The sequence below is a fragment of the Ailuropoda melanoleuca genome, chromosome 4, assembly GCF_002007445.2.
Source record: "Ailuropoda melanoleuca isolate Jingjing chromosome 4, ASM200744v2, whole genome shotgun sequence".
Classification (NCBI taxonomy): Eukaryota; Metazoa; Chordata; class Mammalia; order Carnivora; family Ursidae; genus Ailuropoda; species Ailuropoda melanoleuca.
The window spans coordinates 4,025,561-4,046,040 of NC_048221.1; the positions used below are offsets into that span (position 1 = coordinate 4,025,561).

The 20,480-nt window shown below is 61.1% G+C and overlaps 4 protein-coding genes across 16 annotated transcripts in view; 2 read left to right on the forward strand and 2 right to left on the reverse strand.

The window, feature by feature from the left end:
- Positions 1-3,496: 3,496 nt before the first annotated feature.
- On the reverse strand, positions 3,497-5,510 carry MICOS13 (mitochondrial contact site and cristae organizing system subunit 13). Its single transcript, XM_002927747.4, has 4 exons — positions 5,243-5,510; positions 4,373-4,550; positions 4,121-4,172; positions 3,497-3,733 (listed from the first exon to the last, which is right to left on the reverse strand). Exons 1-4 carry the CDS (start codon positions 5,269-5,271, stop codon positions 3,636-3,638), a joined length of 357 nt encoding a protein of 118 aa, XP_002927793.2. The 5' UTR covers positions 5,272-5,510; the 3' UTR covers positions 3,497-3,635.
- Positions 5,511-5,553: 43 nt separating this feature from the next.
- HSD11B1L (hydroxysteroid 11-beta dehydrogenase 1 like) lies at positions 5,554-11,016 on the forward strand. Of its 11 annotated transcripts, none has more exons than XM_034657581.1 (7): positions 5,554-6,074; positions 7,796-7,891; positions 7,979-8,109; positions 8,751-8,862; positions 9,241-9,600; positions 9,734-9,899; positions 9,980-11,016. In XM_034657581.1, the coding sequence occupies exons 2-7, from the start codon at positions 7,819-7,821 to the stop codon at positions 10,173-10,175; spliced, it is 1,038 nt and encodes a 345-aa protein (XP_034513472.1). In that variant the 5' UTR covers positions 5,554-6,074; positions 7,796-7,818; the 3' UTR covers positions 10,176-11,016. The 11 variants fall into 11 exon arrangements, with proteins under 11 accessions (XP_034513472.1, XP_034513479.1, XP_034513481.1 ...); XM_034657582.1 differs by lacking the exon at positions 5,554-6,074 and adding an exon at positions 6,177-6,298; XM_011235421.3 differs by lacking the exon at positions 5,554-6,074 and having other exon boundaries at positions 6,287-7,891; positions 9,241-9,332; positions 9,507-9,600; positions 9,980-11,014.
- A 1,615-nt stretch (positions 11,017-12,631) lies between these two features.
- Positions 12,632-13,667, forward strand: RPL36 (ribosomal protein L36). 3 transcript variants are annotated; one of them, XM_034657158.1, is made up of 4 exons: positions 12,632-12,745; positions 12,924-13,018; positions 13,321-13,455; positions 13,534-13,667. In XM_034657158.1, the coding sequence occupies exons 2-4, from the start codon at positions 12,926-12,928 to the stop codon at positions 13,621-13,623; spliced, it is 318 nt and encodes a 105-aa protein (XP_034513049.1). In that variant the 5' UTR covers positions 12,632-12,745; positions 12,924-12,925; the 3' UTR covers positions 13,624-13,667.
- Positions 13,668-13,757: 90 nt separating this feature from the next.
- The window catches only part of LONP1 (lon peptidase 1, mitochondrial), a 17,863-nt gene continuing 11,140 nt past the window's right edge, over positions 13,758-20,480 (reverse strand). The window contains exons 10-17 of the mRNA XM_034660017.1: positions 20,141-20,344; positions 19,597-19,719; positions 19,398-19,514; positions 16,606-16,746; positions 16,105-16,270; positions 15,393-15,610; positions 15,136-15,300; positions 13,758-14,107 (exon numbers count right to left, since the gene is read on the reverse strand). Of these exons, the coding sequence (XP_034515908.1) occupies positions 13,931-14,107; positions 15,136-15,300; positions 15,393-15,610; positions 16,105-16,270; positions 16,606-16,746; positions 19,398-19,514; positions 19,597-19,719; positions 20,141-20,344 (1,311 nt within the window). The 3' untranslated portion in view covers positions 13,758-13,930. The remainder of the gene's footprint in view (positions 14,108-15,135; positions 15,301-15,392; positions 15,611-16,104; positions 16,271-16,605; positions 16,747-19,397; positions 19,515-19,596; positions 19,720-20,140; positions 20,345-20,480) is intronic.

Genomic DNA, 20,480 nt, shown 5'->3' on the forward strand with positions numbered 1-20,480 from the left:
CTGAAGGGGCCAGAGGTGTCCCCACCCTATTCCCTAGAACCTGTATGCACGGCACCTACTGTGGCAAAAGGGGCTTTGCAGCCGGGATTAAGGACCTGGAGACAGAATCATCCAGGGTTATCCAGTTGGGCCCAGGGTCCTTCTGGGGGGAGGAGGGAGGCAGGGGAGCTGGAGGAGCTGCGGACAGGAAGGCTGCAGGCTGGCTTTGAAGATGAAGGGCTCTCTTGCCAAGGAGTGCAGTGGTCTCTTGAAGCTGGAAAAGGCCAAAAAGGGTAACTCCCCTTGGAGCCTCCAGAAAGAGCAGCCCGGTCCATACCTGCGTTTAGCCCAGTGAGACCCACATTGGACTTCTGGCCTCCAGATCTGTGATCTAATCAATGTGTGTTGTGGTCCTTTGTCCCGGGAAACTAATACGACCTCCCAAGGCAGTGGTGGTCAGCTGGGGTGACTGTCCCCACAGGACAGACACCTGGCAGCACCTAGAGACATCTGTAGCTGTCCCGACCAGGGGGACAGGGTGCTGCTGGTGTTTCAGGGTGGAGGCAGGGGTGCTGCTCGACACCTACAGTGCCTGGGGTTGGTCACAAGCCTGTGTGTGGCTGAGGTGGGGAGATCCTGCCCCCGAGTGGCAAGTGCTGCGATGGGACACCCACGGGGCTGTCAGGAGGCCCAGAGGGGTGCCTGACTCAGCCTGGGGGAGGAAGGGCTCGGGAGGCTTTCCGGAGGATGCAGCCGCTGGGCTGTGGGCAGGAAGAGCAGGAGTCAGGAGGAAGGACGGCCCAGTGAAAGAGCGCAGGAGCAGTGTGCCAAGGCCGGTGGTGAAAACCAACTGTGCCTGGGAACAGAGGCCCCTTCGAGGAGTCTGGGCTCAAGGAGAGGGCAGCAGGGAGCCATGGAAGGTTTCTGACTAGGGCAGTGACATACATCATCAGACTCGGAGCTGGGGAAATGGATGGAAGGGGGCAGGTGGGAAGACCAGGGAGGTGGTCTTGGTGATGGATTCAAGCAGACAGAGGAACTTGAGTCTGACTGCAGAGGGGATGGAGGGATCGAGAATGGCACCATAGTCTCTGGGCTGGTGGCTGGGGCCATGTGGGCAATGGCTACACACTTGAGCTTAAATTGTTTCAGGGACACCCCCCCAAGCCCCAAAACACACAGGAAGCTGAGAACCATCCAGAAAGCAGAGCTGGCAGGGCCAACAGTGTTAACAAACCTAGGGCTTGGAGGCGGCTCCACAGAGCTGCTGAGGGATCCTGAGGGCTTGGAGCCGCCTGAGGCCCCAGCAACTCCCAAGAGTGGGGCCCGGAGGCAGGGGTGCCCTTGGGACGTCTGGGTCACGTCTGTACGATGACCTCTAGGAGATGACCCAGCCCTGCTTGCTGTGCTTTCTGACAGGTGCATCCATCGGCCTGGCCCTCAGCTGTAAGGCACAAGCCCCTGCCCCATCCCTCCCTGCACACCTGTGCGGTGCGCAGGGCCAGGTGCTCCCCGAAGCCCCCGCCTCCCTGGCGGCCCTGGCCCCGCACTCAGCCACCTCTGCTTCTCCAGAGGCCCCCCCTTCACAGCCCCCTCCACCCCTGACGTAGGTGCGTCCTGCGGGGGGCTACAGTCGCTCTTGGGAGCAGCACTACTGCCAAGGGCTCCCCAAAGCCCAGCACACCACTGCCAAGTTCATGGAGCTGCAGGCTCGGCCGCCCAGATGGGATGAAGGGGGCTGGAAGGGCCGAGCATGTTCCTAGGGTGACTCTTCACTGACCTACAGCGGCTGGTTTCCCTTCCTGTGGGCATCGCCGGGAGTTGTTCAGAGCGTGGCAGGGTGGCCCTGGCAGGTCTCTCCTCACCCCCCCAGGTCGGCCTCACTCTGTAAAATGGTGGTAATGACAATGGCAGGGTCACGAGGCCTCAAGGACCTTGTGGAGCAGATGCCGGAGCCCCAGCTTCGGGTGCCCTGCGCGCAAACCCTTCTGTCTTCGAAGGCCCAGGACTGGGTCCGTGCAGGTGAGGCAGCTGGAAACTCTGCGCCCCAGGGAAGGTTGAAGCTCACTCCCCGGGCTCCAGGCAGACAGAGCCGAGTTTGAACCTGGCCGTGAGTGCAACCTTCTCCCTCTGTAAAAGGAGCCCACGATCTGCCTCCTTCCCGGGTATGTAGGAAGGGCTCAGTGGAGGGTGTCAAGCTGGGGTGGGTCACAGGGCTCAGCCCTGAACCCGGGCTGGCTTCCTCCCGGGCAGTCCCAAGGATCAGGGATGTTCCCACACTGCCCTTGCTCTAGATCGGATCCTCTCCCTGCTGTGGCCCAGCTGGCACACAAGCGGGCAGGTGCGGCACAGGAAGCCAGGCAGCCTCCAGGTGCCACGCACGGGAGACCCACCCAGAGGCTGTTCCCGGAAAGCAGAGTGGCACAGCTCACTCTGGGCTCTGCCTCCCTAAACACGCCAGGCCAGGCCACCATCCTCCCCCACACTCCTCCCCACACCTCCCTCGGACACACACCAGCTTCACATCCCAGGAGAGCCTGGGCGATGTCTTGGCTTCTGGTCTCTGCTTTCCTCACAGGTAACCACCATCCTCTCCTAGTTCATGGGCCTCAGTGAGCTCTACCCCCAGACCAAGCAGCATAACCCCCAGAACCCTGAGGACTCTGAGGAACAGAGAATCCCGCGTCAGCTCAGGGCCCCGTTGCCCAGGCCTGCTGGGTGCTCCCAGAGCAGCACCCTGGCCAAGCCTCCAGCTCCCAGCCAAGCTCCCCTTCCACCGTTTGTCTGGGACACAGGTTTCCTCCCACTGCCATCACGGTGGGATGCTCTCCGGGCTGGGAGTACTCCGAGGGCCCACCCTTGTGGAGCTTCAGCCCGGTGGGGCAGAACATTCAGGTCACCAGGCAGCTGACCAGTGTGGGGTGGGAAAGCCTCCCCAGGGGAGCAGGGGACCCTGGGAGGGCAGGACCTCTGTGGGTACGGGAGCCCCCCGCCACATGCACTGTAATGACCACGAAGCCTGTGGTCCCCAGGAATCTGCAGATTGTGGCGAGAGGGTGGAATGAGGGTAGAGAGCAGCCAAGGGAAGGCCAGGACTAAACGAGACACGTGATCCATGAGCTGAGCCACACGCAGACTCAGCAGCCACAGGAACTCCTGGCCATGTGGACAGCGGAGAGGTGAACTGCGCCCACCCCACCGAGTTCCCACCTCCGGAATGTCCCACCCTGGGCTCCACAGGCTGAGACCCCCAACCTGGGCTGGCCATCAGTACTTCCTCAACCCATTCCTGGGCCCTGAGCACAGTCTATGGAGGACCAGGGCCAAGTCTCTGCTCCCCATCCCCACACCAGGTTGGGGACTCAGCAGGCAGGGCTCCGGACAGCGAAGGGGTGAACCATGCCTGGGGTCAAGGTCAGGCCCTGAGGAGCTGCTAGGTGCCAGAAGCCTGGGCCCCTGCACTCTGGGCACGAGCCAGGCCGCCCCAAGTCCCCGGGGCCAGCACACGGGTCAGGGAGCACTTCCAAAGTCCTTTATTGGGCCGGCAAGGCCGGGAGCTGCCCTTGGAGTGGGGTCCCAGTCCCAGTCTGGAGCCTCCGGGTCTGTGGTGCCCCTGCCCCTGTTCCTGACCGGGGCAGGTGGCCTCCTCTGACAGGCTACTTGGTTCGCTCCTTCAGGTATTCCCAGCCCTCCTTGGAGTACTCGCGGGCCTTGGAGGGGGCCACCGACAGAGCCGACATCACCGACATGATGCCTGTGGAGAAGGAGGGCCCAGCCGGCCTTCAGCCCCCCGCTTCAGTGCACCAACACCAGCCCCCCGGAAACCCTAGCTCTGCAAGGCTTTTCGAGGCACCAGTTCCAGCTCCAACAGTTCCACACAGGGAAACTGAGGCAGAGGTGGGGCAGGGCCTCCTCTTGTCTGAAGTCACACGATGAGCTCCAATGTGACCCATCCTCAAAGGAGGCTCCATCTTGTTCAGACCTCCCTGAAATCTCCACCCCTTGTCCTCTTTTAGATCCGTGGGAGCTGCACGGAGCAGCAAGGGGAGCAATGGAAAGGAATGACCAGGAAGCGGTGGTAAGGGGTGCTAGACTGGGGGGCATCAGAAGCCACCCCCCAAGGACAGGGACCAGGGCCTACCTGAATTCCAGGTGTCGCGGATGTGAAAGTTAAACTTTGGAGGGGCTGGGAGCTGGGAAGAGAGGAGAAGGGGCAGGTGAAAAGGGAAGGGCGCAGCCAACAGCCCCAGCCCCTTCCAGAGGCAGGAAGAGCAGCATAAAGCCCAGGGCGGAGGACACCAAGCAGGGCTGGAGGGACCAGGGACCAAAAGCCACCCCAGAACTGACACCCTCCTCCCACCAAGCCTTAGCCTCACTCCCAGCCCCAGGGTACCTGGGGTATCTTCAGACCGGTCTGCTCACACACGTACTGGCTGAATTGGTACATGGCTGGGGGGACTATCTCCTCAGCCTTCTGAAGGACAGCCTGGCTCTTGTCGCTTGGCCCCAGCAACTCCTGGTCATACACCAGGTAGACAGCACCCCCGGCCACACTGCCCTTGATGAGGAACCTGCGGTCAGGGAGGGACAGCTGCTCAGCAGCTCCTCGGGCACTGCTGGCCAGTCGGGGCTCTAGGGAGGAGTCCGACTCCAGGGCGCCACAGTCCTAGGAGCGACACGCCTGAAGCCAGGCAGCTAATAGGGAAGAACAAGGCATCCCGGGGGCCCGGAGGCTTGCCTGGCGCCTACTATGCACAGCACTCTATCTACACTGCGCAAAGCAGAGCTACTCGGCCCCATTTAACTGGTGAACTGAGGCCCGGAGAGAAAGAAGGGTCACTTGTGATCCCGCACACAGAGCAGGGAACCGTGAAGACTTAAGACCCCTGACTTTCTTCCTTCCAGCCCCGGGAGGCACGACCTGCGAGCCACCCTCGAGCGGTTTCCAAGTGGCCCTGGTCAGTTCCTGGATGTCGCTCTGGGCACGCATGAACTTCCTGGTACAGCGCCTGCGGCATTCCCGCCTTACAGAGGAGGCATCTAGGGCGACACAGTCAGAAGGCGAGGGCTCGCTGGGAAGCGGGAAAGAGGCGACAGGACATCTCGGGAAGCCCCTCCCCGCCTGAACCTCAGTTTCCCCATCGGGCCGATGGGGGACCTGACACCACGGAATTCGAAGATCCAGCTGGGAGCAAACCAGAGGGGGTGCCCACAGGAGGGGACCTTCTCGGGGGCTCGGGGCCCGCCCGGTAGCTCAACGCACCTCATCAGCGACCACACTCGGGGCACCATGGTCGCTCCGCTCGGCGAGCAAGGACACTCGACTCGCCCGCCGCTTCCGGTGACAGAGCCGCAGAGACCTCTGGGAAACGTAGTCACCCTAGTCGGCCCCAAAGGCCTGCGGGAGTCGAAGTCACGCGACGGGTCAGAGACGCCGGGCAGCCCTACCGCGAAAGGATTCTGAGAAGTGTAATCTTCAGAGCCCGTCCGCCGCAAAGCTGCCTGGGAAATGGAGTCAGCACGGCCCGTGAGGCGCCTGCCAGCTCTCCTACCCGCCGAGACTCCTGGGAAATGTAGTCCGATCTGGCACGGCCCGGTTGGTGTGGGGTGGGAAAAGAGGAGTCAGGCGTCTAGAGTGAGGCCTGAAAGTGACCCAAGAAGATGTCGGAGCCCGGGAGACCCACCCGCGCCCGCGCGGGGAACTGAGGGCCCGGGGCCAGGAAGAGTGTGCCAATAACATGGTTGTCATGGCAACGCGAGGTCGGAATTGTGCGAGGGAGGCGGACCCTAGAACACGTGATCTGGTCCGGGGTGGGGCTTTCGCCCAGGGGGCGGGACCAGGACCAAGGCTGGGAGGGGGCGAGACCGGCGGATGGCCGTTGCCGGGCAACGCCCGGGCGCCGAGTCCCCTTGGCTAGGCCCCTCCCCCTGAGGAGGTGGGCTCGGTGTCACGTGACCCGGACCCCTACGGGAGGGGGCGCGGTCGGGGGCCCGGCAGGACGCGGCCGCTTAGGGAGCTCCGAGGGGCGTGCGCCCGGTTCCCAGGCCCGGACCCCAGCCCCGCTGGACGGTGGGAGAAACTGAGGCCCGAGTGGGTGAGTTTGAGGTTGGGAGCGCGCAGCACGTCGCACGCCCTTTTTGTCCAGAGGGGAAACTGAGGCCTGGCGAGGTCAGGGGACGAGCGCGTTCTGCGAGGATCTGGTTTTCCCAATTCCGTCCCCATCGCAGCCGGCTGCTTCATCCATCCATCCACCCACACGGCCAGCCAGCCATTCATCCGCCCGACCCCACCTACCCCTGCGTGGCTGCTGTGGTCAAGGTGGGAAGAGGGTCAAGTTGCGGGGCTCCACGGGCTTCCCCCTGGAAAGTGAGGAGAGGTGGGATGGCTGCCATGACTGGGGAAGGGCGAGGACTTCACCTTTCTGAGAGCTGAGAAATATTCATAGACAGTAACGGTGGAAGATGAGGGACAGGTGGGCCAGGGCCAGACCCGAGGGGCATTGTGGGCTGAGGTGAGGAGCTTGGTCTCCATGGGTGGCTAAGAGGGTTTGGAGCAAGAAGGGGAACATCAGATTTCTTTGGAAGATCCCTTTGGCTGCCCGAAGAGCATAGGGTGGGGGGAGGGAGTAGGAGGATGGGGGAGGCAGCGGGGAGGCAGCTGGAACTTTGCAGTAGGGGGCAAAGGACTGAGGCCTGGATCTAGGGATCTGAAGACACCCCAACCCCACCATCTCTCAGTGCTGGAAGTTTCCCTTTCCTCTTTGTCCTCCTGAGTTCAGAGGACAGAAACCCCAAGATGTGATGGGACTGTGCCTTTCTCAGGGAAGATTCATGACCCCCCACCCCCACCCCCACCCCCCAAACGTTAAGCACTTGGCCTGTTTTTCTCTTTCACCTTCTCCCTGGAACAAGTAAATCCACTCTCACAGCTGAAGTCACATCTTAACCCTGATGACGCAGGCTCCTGTGTCTCCATCCGAGCCCCAAGATTCCTTCTGGGTGTCTCCAGACAGAGCCGTCTTTCTGCCCTCCTTCCAGCCCTTCCCTCCAGTGTTCCTCATATCACTCAGGGTCAGTCTGTTGAGCCCCCTACTGCATGGCTGGCACCTTTTGGGGCCCTGAGGACACAGCAGTGAACAAAGCAGCAGCAGGTTTCCGTTACCTTCCTCCCTCCTGGAGCTGACAGTCTAGGAGGAGAGAGGGACAGTGAACATGTAACAAATCGTGAGGGTAATTTCAGGTCGTGGCAAGTGCTGAGAGGATGGAAGTTGTAGAGGGAGGCAAGGGAGGGAGAGGGACCAGGAGGCGCTTTAGAAAAGGCGGTCAGGGAATTTCCCTTGGAGAAGGTCAGTTTTGTGCTGACTTCAAAGAAGTGAGAGAGCAACTCATTGAGTTCTATTTGGGAAGAGCATTCCCTGCAGAGGCAACAGCCCGTGCGTGCAAAGGCCCTGAGGCAGGATGGGGACTGGCTGGTTCTGAGGAACAGTGAAGAGGCGGGCATGGCAAACAGCAGAGCAAGCCAGAGGGGCTGGTCTGTGCAGGGCCTTTTTGACCCTCAAGGAGCCTGGCTTTTGTCCTAAATGAAATGGGGAGGATTTTCAGCAGGGGGAGGCAAGATGAAATTTGGCTGCTTCGAGGAGCGAGAAAGCCCGGAAGAGGCCAGGGGAAGCTATGTGCTGACCTGGACCAGGAGGTGGCTGTGGAGATGGAGGAGAGAGGGCAGGGCCTGGAACGTCTTCAATAAACAAATCACAGTTGGGGAAATGGGGCTGGCCGGAGGCCGGGCCTGTGCCTGCCGTCCTCTCCCCCGCTATAGAACCTGCAGACCCTGGGCGGGCCATGAAGGTTCTCCTCCTCGCCGGGTTGGGGGCCCTGTTCTTCTCCTACTATTGGGATGACAACTTCGACCCTGGTGAGTGCCTGGAGGTGGGGGACGGAGGAATTGGGCCAGCTTTCCGGTGACCCCCCCCCAGGGTTGACCAGCCCCGCACCCTGCTAGCTAGCCTCCAGGGAGCCCGCGTGCTGCTGACCGGGGCCAGCGCAGGCGTTGGGGAGGAGCTGGCATATCACTATGCTCGCCTGGGCTCCCACCTCGTGCTCACAGCCCACACTGAGGCCCTCCTGCAGAAGGTGAGACAGCCCATTTCCAGTTGAATGGTGGGGCGGGACTGGGTGGAAAACGAGGCCTGGGTTTAAATCCAGAAAAGATCCAGGCTTCCTGTTTGACTTTAGGCAAGTAGCTTAACCTCTGAGCCTTAGATTCCTCATCTGCAAACCCGAGACAGTGAAAGTACCTTCTCGTGGGTTACGGTGTGGGGCTGATGCAGTAAGACAGTGAGTGTAAGACAGGGAGTGTTCCTCAAAAACCGGGGTTATGGTGGTGTCCGAAGCCTGTGCTGACAAGCCAGCGTTCTCAAACTCAAAAGAGGGGTGGGGGGACCCTCCTGAGCAGCAGCCCATTGTGGCTCCAAGGAAATGGACAGTTCTTGGCGACAAACCTTGCAAACTTTCTAGAGAGGCCAGAAATCTCGAGATTTACATGAAACCTCCTGAGTTTTAAATGTTGGTATTGCGCAAATAAAATGTGGCCGATTTGGGCCCCCAGGCTGCCAGTTTGCGATCCCAGAGGCAGAGCTTTGGGAATAATGCTGGATGTCGCCTGAAGCTCAGAGTCGGGAAGGGGGCTTGAGGCTGGGGCCCCAGTGGTCTAGCAGGTGGAGGGGAGGCCAGCTGGGGGTGGACGGGCCCACGGGCAGCTCTGGCCCCCCCAGGTGGTAGGGAACTGCCGGAAGCTGGGCGCTCCCAAGGTCTTCTTCATCGCTGCGGACATGGCCTCCCCTGAGGTGCCCGGGCGCGTGGTGCAGTTTGCGCTGGACAAGCTGGGTGAGGGGCGGGGCCTCGACTCTGGGACCGTGGCCTGGGCCTTAGGGGCAGGACCCGAAAGGGGTGGGGCCGTGGTAGTCGGTGGGCGGAGGTTTATGGGTCCGGGGCGTGGCTAGGGGGTGGAGCCTCATTGCCTCTAGGGGGCGGAACTCTAGACTGGGCCTTATTGGATCAGGGACGAAGCCTGGCAGGATCCAGGGAGTAGGGCCCGGTCTCTTTGATGTTAGGCGGGGAGCTACCCGGGGCGGAACTCACTGGGTCAGTGCTCTGGCCGGAGCTTCTCCAATTCAAGGTGACGGGGCCAGGGGCGGGGTCTCTTCGGGCCCAGGGGCGGAGCCTCAAGGACTAGCTCCTTGCTGATGGGCCTCTCCGGGCCAGGAGGGCTGGATTACCTCGTGCTGAACCACCTCGGCGCCACCCCGGCAGGCACGCGGTCCCGGAGCGTCCAGGCGACACGCTGGCTCCTGCAGGTGCCCCGCCCCACCGCGCCCAGCGCCCCATATCTCCTATCCCCAGGTTCCACCCTCCTCCCCATTCCCACCTCAGGTCCTGCCCCTCCCAGGCCCCGCCCACCGCATCAAGGCCCCGCCTCTCCCGGGCTTGAGTTTCTCCGCGACGCGGTGACTCGCAGTCGCCACCTCCAGGTGAACTTCCTGAGTTACGTGCAGCTGACTTCGTTGGCGCTGCCCAGTCTGACGGACAGCAAAGGCTCTCTGGTGGTCGTGTCCTCGCTGCTCGGTGCGTGCCCGCGGGGCGGGGAGTCGGGAGGCCACAGGACTCGGGGAGGGCGAGCCTGGAGAGGGCAGGAAGGCTCCCTGGAGGAGGTGGTGCGCCGTGTGGTCACTCAGCTGCTGCCCTCCTGCGCTCCTAGGCCATGTGCCCACATCCTTCTCCAGCCCGTACTCGGCGGCCAAGTTCGCGCTGGACGGCTTCTTCGGCTCATTGCGGCGGGAGCTGGACGTGCAGGACGTGAACGTGGCCATCACCATGTGTATCCTGGGCCTCCGGGATCGCGCCTCGACTGCCGAGGAAGTCAGGTGAGGCCTGGGGCCTTCAGGGGCAGGGGGCTGCGGGGGGCCGCCCAACCGCAGTCTCCACCGCACCTTCCTGTCCCCAGGGGCGTCGCGAGGGCCAAGGCGGCCCCAGGGCCCAAGGCCGCGCTGGCGGTGATCCGAGGTGGCGCCACACGTGCCCCTGGCGTCTTCTACCCGCGGCGCCTCCACCTGCTCGGCCTGCTCCGGGGATGGCTGCCGCACCCGAAGGCCTGGTTCATCCGCCAGGAGCTCAACGTCACCGCCGCCGCGACCGCCTGAGCTGCTAGGGGTGGCACTCCCTCATCCTCCCAGAGCAGCGACACGAACCGAGACGCCTCCGAGCTGGTGGCTGTGGCTCAAGACGGAGTCATCGAGACAGAAAAGGAAAACCAAGAACTGCCAGCCCCTGGAAACAGTCACAGCGCCGGGTGTGCAGGTGCTGATGTGCGCCTGGCACCCTGTCAGCAACTTGGGAGGCCTTACCGCAGTCTTCGGGGCCACCCTAGGTGACACGGTTGCTGCTAACATTTTGCAGATGAGAAAGTTGAGGCTCAGAGAGGTGGTGTGACTTGCCCAGGCCCCTGGCCCTGTCAAACAGGGCACCCTGGGAACCCTGTCCCTCTCCCAGCCCGGAACCAGTGCATCCCTGGTCTCTTCTTTCCACTCACTCAACTTTGGAGCGTCCCCCTCCCCTCCGCCCAAGCAGGGGACAGCCTTCAAACTGTCCGTCTGAGGCGGGGGAGGAGGGAAAGAATGTGTTCTGGGCTGGACCCACCTTCTGTTTGATAATAAAAATCCTTCCCTTGCACATAGATCGTTCACATCGCTTAGTTTTTCCAGTTTGCTGGTGGCAGGCAGGTAAAGAGGGATACGTGTACGGGGAGCAGACTTCTCCCCCTATTTAACAGTGGAGAAATAGAGGCTGAGAGAGGTAGATCTCATGCGGGAAGTCAGCGGTGGAAGGAATGGTACTGACTGTGGGCCAAAGACCTTGCTTGCAGTTTGAGGTAGGTGGTTTGTGCGCCAGTAATGATAATGTGTATCAGTCACTAAGCCCAATATCATGGCATCTTCACAACCGGAAGTTGGTGTTACCATTGTTTCTTTTGCTTAGAAAGAGGGAGGAAGGGGTGCCTGGGTAGCTCAGTGGTTTAGGTATCTGCCTTAGGTTCAGGTTGTGATCCCAGGGTGCTGGGATCGAGCCCTGTATCGGGCTTCCTGCTCAGCGGGGAGTCTGCTTCTCCCTCTCCCTTTGATCCTCCTCCCTGCTTGTGTGCCCTTTCTCTCTCTCTCTCAAATAAAGTCTTTTAAAAAAGAGAGAGAGAGAGGAAGGAATTCCGTGGCAGGAGCTGGGATTCTGAAAAAGGACTTTAAACAAAGTGTGGGCTATATCTATCTGCACATCACTGATGTTTATATCAACTACTGAAAATCGACACTTCCACTCCCTAAAATGGTAAATTAGTGTGGTTTGCATAAAGAAAAAGCAACGGTATAGATAAAAATTGTAAAATAAATACAATATTACAAAATGCTAGCTACTGTTGGCTGTGCAAGGCTTTAGAACTAGCAAGTGTTAGAAGGGTTAACCCCAAAGAGTCTAGTCCCAGATGGGAACCATCATTTGGGTGTAAGTAGGATTGAAAGGTAAAAACCAGAAGAAAAAAAGAAAAGAAAAGAGAAAAGAAAAAAAAAAGATATATTTGTTTCTACCATGCCTCCTGTCCCTGCACCACCAAAAATTACATCAAATTATATCAAACGCCATCAGGGGATACTCTACCAAATCACCTTCATCAGTTCTTTTTTTTTTTTTTTTTAAGATTTTATTTATTTATTTCGACAGAGATAGAGACAGCCAGCGAGAGAGGGAACACAAGCAGGGGGAGTGGGAGAGGAAGAAGCAGGCTCATATCAGAGGAGCCTGATGTGGGGCTCGATCCCATAACGCTGGGATCACGCCCTGAGCCGAAGGCAGACGCTTAACCGCTGTGCCACCCAGGCGCCCCAAGTACCATTATATCTTATTCGAACAGTTTGGAATAGGTACTATTGACCTCATTCTAATAAAGATTTTTTTTTTAAAGATTTTATTTATTTATTCATTTGACAGAGATAGAGACAGCCAGCGAGAGAGGGAACACAAGCAGGGGGAGTGGGAGAGGAAGAAGCAGGCTCACAGCGGAGGAGCCCGATGTGGGGCTCGATCCCGGAACGCCGGGATCACGCCCTGAGCCGAAGGCAGACGCCCAACTGCTGTGCCACCCAGGCGCCCCTCTAATAAAGATTTTTAAGATTTTTATTTATTTGTTTATTTGAGAGAGAATGAGAGGGGAGGAGAGAGAGAATGAGAGGGGAGGAGAGAGAGAAACAGGCTCCTCAGGAGCAAGGAGCCCAATGCGGGCCTCGATTCCAAGACGCTGGGATCATGACCTGAGCTGAAGGCAGAGTGCCTAACCAACTGAGCCACCCAGGCGCCCCTTATCGTCCTCATTCTATTCATGAGGAAATTCAAGTACTGGGCGCTGAAGTCCCTGGCGCAGGGTCCCTAAGCTAGCGGCCTAGGTGGGATTTCAGCCAGCAACTGCAGAAGTAGGATTCGAACTCTCAAACCACCACCAAGGGCATTGCTGCAACTCTGGCTAAGGCTAGTTTCGGCTGGCTGGTGTAAACGGACATGCGCAGGGAGACGGTTAGCGCATGCGCATGGAGAACGCAGGACCTCCAGCCGCCAGGGGGAGCGCGCGGCATTCCTGCCTCTCTGGCCCGCTCGACCCGCGGAAGCTAGATAGCCCAGAGTTCCGCGGGGCGACAGCCCTTCCGCCGCGGGAGCCATTGAGGAGCAGCAGGTTAGTGGGGGACCGGGCGAGTAGGATCTGCTGCCATCCGGATTCCGGAGCCCCGGTGCAGCCCAGGGGTATGGCTGCGCGCCGCGAGCGAGTCCGGGGGAGTCGGGCGCGGGGTTCCGGGCGGCGGGGGCCGAGCGCGGACTCTCTTCCACTTCCCTCTCTCTTCGCCTGTCTGCAGCCATGGCTCTGCGCTACCCTATGGCCGTGGGCCTCAACAAGGGCCACAAGGTGACTAAGAACGTGAGCAAGCCGAGGCACAGCCGCCGCCGCGGGGTGAGTGCGGGCGCACGCGGTCGGGGGGCGTGTTGGCGGGGAGAGCGGCGGAGCGCGGGGCCGGCGGAGGGCGGACACCCCTGGGAATCGCCCGCGCGGCGAACGGCCGCCGGCTCGAGGCTGGGGCGCGGAGAGCCGAGGCCGTCGGCGGAGGAGGTCCCGGCCCAGGCAGGGGCGCCCGGCTGTGGAAAGGCGGGTGAAGGGTTGCACGCCTGCGTTGTTGCCCCGGACGCGGGGAACCCGAGGACCCCGGGCGGCGCAGGCTCTGAGCGCCTCGCCCTGACGGCCTCCCCTCTCCCCAGCGCCTCACCAAGCACACCAAGTTCGTGCGGGACATGATTCGAGAGGTGTGCGGCTTCGCCCCTTATGAGCGGCGAGCCATGGAGCTGCTCAAGGTCTCCAAGGACAAGCGCGCCCTCAAGTTCATCAAGAAAAGGGTAGGTACACCGGCGCGGCAGGGCGAGGGGCAGAGCTGGGACTGGGGGCGCCGACTGAATGCCCTCCTTGCCCGGCAGGTGGGGACACACATCCGTGCCAAGAGGAAGAGAGAGGAGCTGAGCAACGTCCTGGCCGCAATGAGGAAAGCAGCGGCCAAGAAGGACTGAACCCCCCCCCTCCCCTCTGTGTAATAAAGCCTTTTTGGAATTTGGGGCTGTCCTGCTGGTCGGGGTTAGGAGGGGTGAGCCCTCCTGAGCAATGGCGAGGAGCAGGGTGGTGCAGAGAGCAAGCAGCCAAGCAGTACTGGAAAGGGATTTTAATCATAATTAAATAGTTCATATGTGGTAGACGCCGTGATTAAGCCGTAATTGAGGTCCTTCAACTCGGGCCTCTGCTGAGCCTCCTGGTGGCTCAGCGGTCCAGAGCTCCTTGGCCCAGCTGGGCCCGTCCATGCCAGCAGAGCCTGGGCTGCCGTCACCGCTCCACTGCCAAGGCCTCTGGCTGCTCCTCGGGGAAGGCGATGTTGAAGATCTCGCGGTAGTGCTCCACGAAGTGGACCTCCAGGCCCTCCGTGATGAAGGCAGCCAGGTCATAGAAGTCCTTCTTGTTCTCAGCTGGCAGGACAATGCACGTCACTCCAGCACGCTTTGCCTGGGGGCGGGGCGCAGGCAGGTCAGTTGGGATGGCTTGGCCCCAGCCAGGCTCCCCTGCACACCCTGTCTTGCAGCGGAGGAAACGGAAGCCCAAACCCCATTCCTGGCCTCTGTTCCAGAAGCCTCTTCTCCCAGAGCCCCAGTTCTCTGATGAATCACAGTAAGCAGGGCCTTCTGTTTACTGGCTCGGCAGCTTCAAGTACATGGGATCTGAACACATAGCGTGCACTGGAGCGTGCCCGGCCTTAATGCACAGCCTCAGGGCACCTGTGAGCTCTGGATCCTGGTCTGTGCTGCGCCCACAGTCCTCCGGGGTTCCCACCATCAGGCCCTATTTCACCCAGAGTGCTGCTGCCCAACTACCCCATTGGGGGACAAGGTTCCCATTAGCCACCAGGCATCATCCAGGGACACAGCATGTGCTGCCTTCTTTCATCTCCCATTTTGCAAGTGAGGAAAGCTAGGTGCTGAAAGCCTGTTGCCAGCGGTGGACTGCCTTGTGGGCAGATNTCCAGGGACACAGCATGTGCTGCCTTCTTTCATCTCCCATTTTGCAAGTGAGGAAAGCTAGGTGCTGAAAGCCTGTTGCCAGCGGTGGACTGCCTTGTGGGCAGATTGTGGGAGGGGAAGGGGGTGCAGATAAGGCCAGGTTTCGGAAGGCAGGGGATCGAGGGCTGGACAAAGGGGCAGGAGTCCCAGCACTGAGGGGGGAAGCATGGGACCAAGTGTGATGAGGGCAGACCTATCTGCATCCCCCATTCTCGGTGCTTGGTTGAAGAGGAAGCAGGTGTCCACCCTACTCCTAAGTTGAGAGCAGCCGAGATGGGAAATGTCCTTGAAGAGGTGGAGGACCACAACGGGGAGGGGCAGCTAGGACACTCCGCCCTACTCAGTCTCAAGTCCCAGTCTGTAAGGGGCTGGTCCCCTTCCTTGCCTGCCTGAGGCCTACACCAGCTGTACAAGGACACGGGGGGCGGGGGGCCGTCTGGTCCAGACCCACCCCATGGGGGAGGAAGTGACACTTACCGCTATGGTCTTCTCCTTGATGCCACCCACAGGCAGGATCTTGCCTGTGAGGGAGACCTCGCCCGTCATGGCCAGGTTTGGCCGCACCGGCCGGTCCATAGCCAGGGAGAGCAGGGCTGTGACGATGGTGCAGCCGGCACTCGGGCCATCCTTGGGGGTCGCACCCTAGTGGGGAGATGCAGGTGGGGGAATGGGTGGACTGGATGAGGGCTGGGGACCTGCCAGGGGGCTGGGGACGGAGAAGGCGGGGGGCTCACCTCGGGTACGTGCAGGTGGATGTGTGAGGTCACCAGGTAATCATTGGAGGGGTCGTGCTGCATCAGGAAGGCCCTGGCGAAGGTGTAGGCGATGCGAGCACTCTCCTTCATCACGTCCCCCAGCTGACCTGTCACCTCCAGGCTTCCGTCCTTGTCCCCCTTGCTGTCCTTGTCTCGGGGCCGCCGAGGGGATGTCTCAACAAACAGCGTGGAGCCTCCTGGGAGACCAGCGCGCAGAGGCTGTGAACCCTGGGACTCCTCCCCCGACCTCACGGGGTGCCTCGGGGACACCCCGTGTTCCCTCTGCCCTCTCCCCCTGGCCTGGTGCCTGCTTCTCCACATCGCAGCGCCGCCACTGGGGCTGCCGCTCACCCGTGCTTTGGGCCGCCCTCGCTGACGTGGACACTGCGAGGGCACAGCCTCACAGCACCGAACCCCAGTTCCTTTAGATCTCATCAAGTGAGCAGACACTGCGCCATTCTGAGCCAGCCTATTTGTAGGCCCCACCCCACGGCACCGGCCCTGCGTGCTGGCTGAGCGAGGGCACCTGGACAAGGGCGCACCCTGCTGGGTGGCAGCCCCCCCCCAGGCCAGAGCGACTCCCCTCAATCCAAATAAGGCTTGTGGGGTGCTATGCCACCTTGCAGCCCCATCTCTTCCCTGGCCTCTGGCCTCCCTTCCCGGAGGGGGGCTCGGTGGATCTGCTGCTCACCCATGGCGGTCCAGGCCAGCCCCATGACCACGCCGGGGGGCGTCACGTCGTACATGCGCTCCACGGTGAACACGGGCTTCCCCACAAAGTCCTGCAGGTTCTCGGGCGTCACCTCTACCAGGTCGGCCTCGCCACTGACGATCTTGTAGGCAGACTTCCGTAACACCTGGGGCGGGCAAGGCAGCAGGATGGGCGTGGGCCCCTCACCCCACTTGTTTTTAGTTTTTTAACATTGAAGTAAAAGACAAAATAACCATTTCAACCATTTATAAGTTCGCAGCTTCCATGTATCAGATGCATTCACATCTGTCTGCAGAACGGTCCATCTCCTCACACAGAGACTCTGTCCCAGGAAGCACGGACCCCCCACCCCCTGCCCCAGCCCCGGCTCCCACCAGCTCCTGTCTGTGGCCGGGACTCCTCTGGGGACCTCCTGGGAGTGGGGTCCCGTCTTCCAGGCCCCCGCCCGCCTGCACAGGCCGCAGCCCGCGCCCCGCTCACCTTCTCCACCTGCTTCTGCAGGTTGCGCACGCCGCTCTCCCGGCAGTACTGCTTGATAAGCAGCGTCAGCACGGCGGACGACAGCTTGGCCCTGCTCTCGTCCAGGCCACACAGGGCTCGGGCCTGAGGCACCAGGTACCGCTGGCAGGGGACAAAATGCCATCAAGACCCTGGGCCTCAGGGTCAGGAACCAGTGGTTCTCCTGTGGCCCCCACTTAGCACCGAGCCTTCCCAAAACCCCTGGCTGGCTAAAGACGGAGGGGGACCCACCACCTGCCTGCACAGACCTCTCAGCTGGGAGCAGGGGGAGCTGGGGAAGGCTGTCCCAGGAGGGGACACCAAAGCTGAGACCTCAGGGGAAGGAGCCAGGGAGTCTGGGCAGAGAGCACAGCAGGCCCAGGACCCCCACAGCCCATAGACGCCCAGCCTGCCACCTCCAGACGCTCCCAGGCCTCTGGTCCTGCTGCAACCTCTGCCCAGATTCCACTCCTGCCCTGCCTCCAAATGTCATCCAAGACGCCACTCCTCCATGAAGGTCTCTCCTGATCCCTGGGCTCACCCCACTCACCCCGAGTGGCTGCCTTCCCGAGCACAGGAATGGGGAGGTCAAGGCTCCCGATTCACCCACAGCCCAGCCCGACTCCTGCCACACAGCAATCATGGGACAGACAGTCCCGAGCACCAACTGGGAGGCAGAAGGCAGCTGAGACAAGGGGGACACAACCACACATATCAGTATGTTTGTCAACCGACGGGTTGGCCCTAAAGCCTCCGGGAGTCCGTGTTCCTCTTGTCCCTTTAAAGGTTTAAAAGTAGTACCCTGCCCAGGTCCCCAAGCCTGTCCCTCCTTGGCGGGGTGGGGAGGCCCCAAGACCCCTATAACTACCTCAGCCAAGAGCTCCTCTGGCTCCCCTCCCACCCCAGGGGACAGAAGGCCGCTGTCAGGCCCCAAGGGCTTGGGCCCAGCGCCTGAGGGCTGCGATGAGCTCCGGGAAAAACGTGTTCAACCCCTTCCCAGGAAGAAAACATTGGGGTCCGGGACGCCTGGGTGGGTCAGTTGGTTAAGTGTCTGTCTGCCTTTGGCTCAGGTGATAACCCATGCTCCTGGAATCAGTCCACACTAGGCTCCCTGCTCAGAGGGAGCCTGCTTCTCCCTCTGCCTGCCGCTCCCCTGCTTGTGCTCTCACTCTCTCCCGCTCTCTCTCTGGCAAATAAATAAATAAATAAAATTTTTGAAAAAAAAGAAAACACTAGGTCAGAAACACCTTCCCTTTTCTCTGGAAGGAAATCTGGCTCTCTGCTTCATTTTTTTTTTTTAAAGATTTTATTTATTTGACAGAGAGACAGCCAGAGAGAGAGGGAACACAAGCAAGGGGAGTGGGAGAGGAAGAAGCAGGCTCCCAGCGGAGGAGCCCGATGTGGGACTCGATGACGGAATGCCGGGATCACGCCCTGAGCCGAAGGCAGACGCTTAACGACTGCANCGCTGTGCCACCCAGGCGCCCCCTGCTTCATTCTTTACAGTAGGAATCCAGCCCCGGGCCTAGGGAGACCGCTAACAACTAAGAAATGCACCGAGACCTGAATCCCACGTGAGCCTTGGCCTAGGACACGTGTTCCATGGTCACAACTTGAGGCCCCACAGCTGGCGGGCAGACGGGCGGAAGGGGCACTGGCCCTGAAAGCAGCCGAGGGGCCCCAGGCTGCCTCTGCGACAGGTGTGCTGCGGGACAGGGAGCAGCACACTAACGGGACAGGGCATGACACTATCAGGGCCGAGCACACAGTCCCCAACGGTGCACAGGTAGCCCTGTGCCCGGAATGCCCAGGAGAGACTGTGTTCTCGCCAACATCACGCTCACGGCTCTCTCCCCCTTATTCCTCTTCTGGGGCCTGGGAGGGTGGGGTAGAAGAAATCTGTACTCGGTAGGTCTCTGATCCCAGGTCCGGACCTAAGAGTTTCCAAGACCCGGCATTTTCAGAGTGGCAGGGTGAGCGGGGCGGCTGCTGGTACCTACAGAATAGCCCCTTGGTCTGAGGGCTGGAACGGTCGGTCTCGCCCCTGAGCCCCAGGCACAGAGGGCTGCAGGTGCAGTCAGTCACCAGTGGCTAATGATTTATTCAACGATGCACATGGAATGAAGCGTCCAGAAACACCCTAGATCGTGGAGCTAGGAGACCGCGGACCCGCTGCGAGGCGCTGGGAGGGGGGCGTGCCCAGGGAGCGCATAGAAGCCCCTGCCCCGTGCTGGGCTCCATGCAGCTGTTCCGGCTGTTCCCTGGTTGTATCCTTTATAATAAACTGGTAAGGAAGGAAACTGTTCTCCTGAGCTCCGTGAGCCGTGACACCAAACCATCAAACCCAAAGGGGAGGTTAGGGGAATGCCTGACTGCCAGCCAGTCAGTCAGAGGAAAGCAAGCCCTGGAATGCGCAACTGGCGTCCGAAGCAGGCGCAGCCTGTGGGCCGGAGCCCCCAGCCCTCAGAGTTGGATGCCAACTCCGGGAGGAGCGAAACGGGAGCTACTGGACGCCCAGCCAGAGAAGCAGGTGGGGTGGGGAAGTGCCCTCGCTAGGGTCAGACGTGCGCAGTTACGGGGTTCACAGCAGGCATCACCTCTGCTCTCGGCAATACTCACACTCCACGAGTGGGCAGATCCCGGCCATCCCCCCTCCGAGCAGGGCCACAGCTCTGGTTAGGGGCCTGCCACTCGGTGCTCAAATATGCCTTGAGCCCCAGTTGCAGTGGGGTACCCTCTTCTGTCCAGAGCTGGGGTGAGGGTCCTGCCCTCACCTCTGCGATGGCGAGCTTCTCCTGGGCCACGTAGCCAGACACGTTGATCATCTCCATTCGGTCCCTCAGTGGCTCGGGGATGGTCTCGGTGACATTGGCCGTGCAGATGAACAGCACCTGGGGAAGGCGGCAGGGGGTTACCAGAGGACTGGCCACCCTGACTCTCCCCCAGGGCCCAGCTCCCTGGCAGGACACACACCTTGGACAGGTCCACAGGCACGTCCAGGTAGTGATCCAGAAAGTTGGCGTTCTGCTCGGGGTCCAGCAGCTCAAGCAGTGCTGACGAGGGGTCCCCCTGGTAGCCCCGGCCTATCTTGTCTACCTGAAGGGGCGGCAGAAGGCGGCTCGTTTGGGCACCTGTCCTGCTCCCCATGTCTGCTCACCAGACACCCTGGCGGGAGGGAGCCAAGAGGGACCAGATTTCACCCGCACCAGGGGTGGGCACTGGGCAAGCCCGGAGCATGAGCAGGCGGGCTGCCATGGGTCCTCCGAGGCAGGACAGAAGCTGCGTCATGAAGGGGCCTGGCGGCTGCGGGGCCACCCAGTGACTAGGGGACGACCAAAACAGCGGAGGCCACGGGTCTGATCTTGGGCACAGACTCTGCCTGGTCGGCACCGCCTAGAGCTCTGGCCCAGGAAGGCCCAAGGGACCGTGTCCAGCCTTGGGGAAGGGTGCCGGGAATGTAGGCTGCACTGCCTCGTCCGCGCCGAGCCCGGCCGCGCCCAGCCCCTCGTGTGCGCACCTCGTCTATCAGGATTAAGGGGTTCTCCGTCTTGGTCTTCTTTAGACACTGGATAATCTTTCCTGGCATGGCGCCCACATATGTCCGCCTGGGGGCAGAGCAGAACAGGAGCGGCTGACCCCCCGCCCGCCTGGGGCTGGCCACGCCGGCACCCACAGGCCCAGCTCGCGGACAGCACCAGGATCTCAGGGTACCACTTGGCCTCTATGGAGGGCCGCCCGGCGGCGGCAACGGGAAATGCAGAGCCGGCGGCCACCGTGCAGGCAGCGTGGAGGCTGGCACGGGCGGACGGCCACCCCAACAGCCTGTGCTCTCCAGCAACGGGAATGTCGGCCTTGTC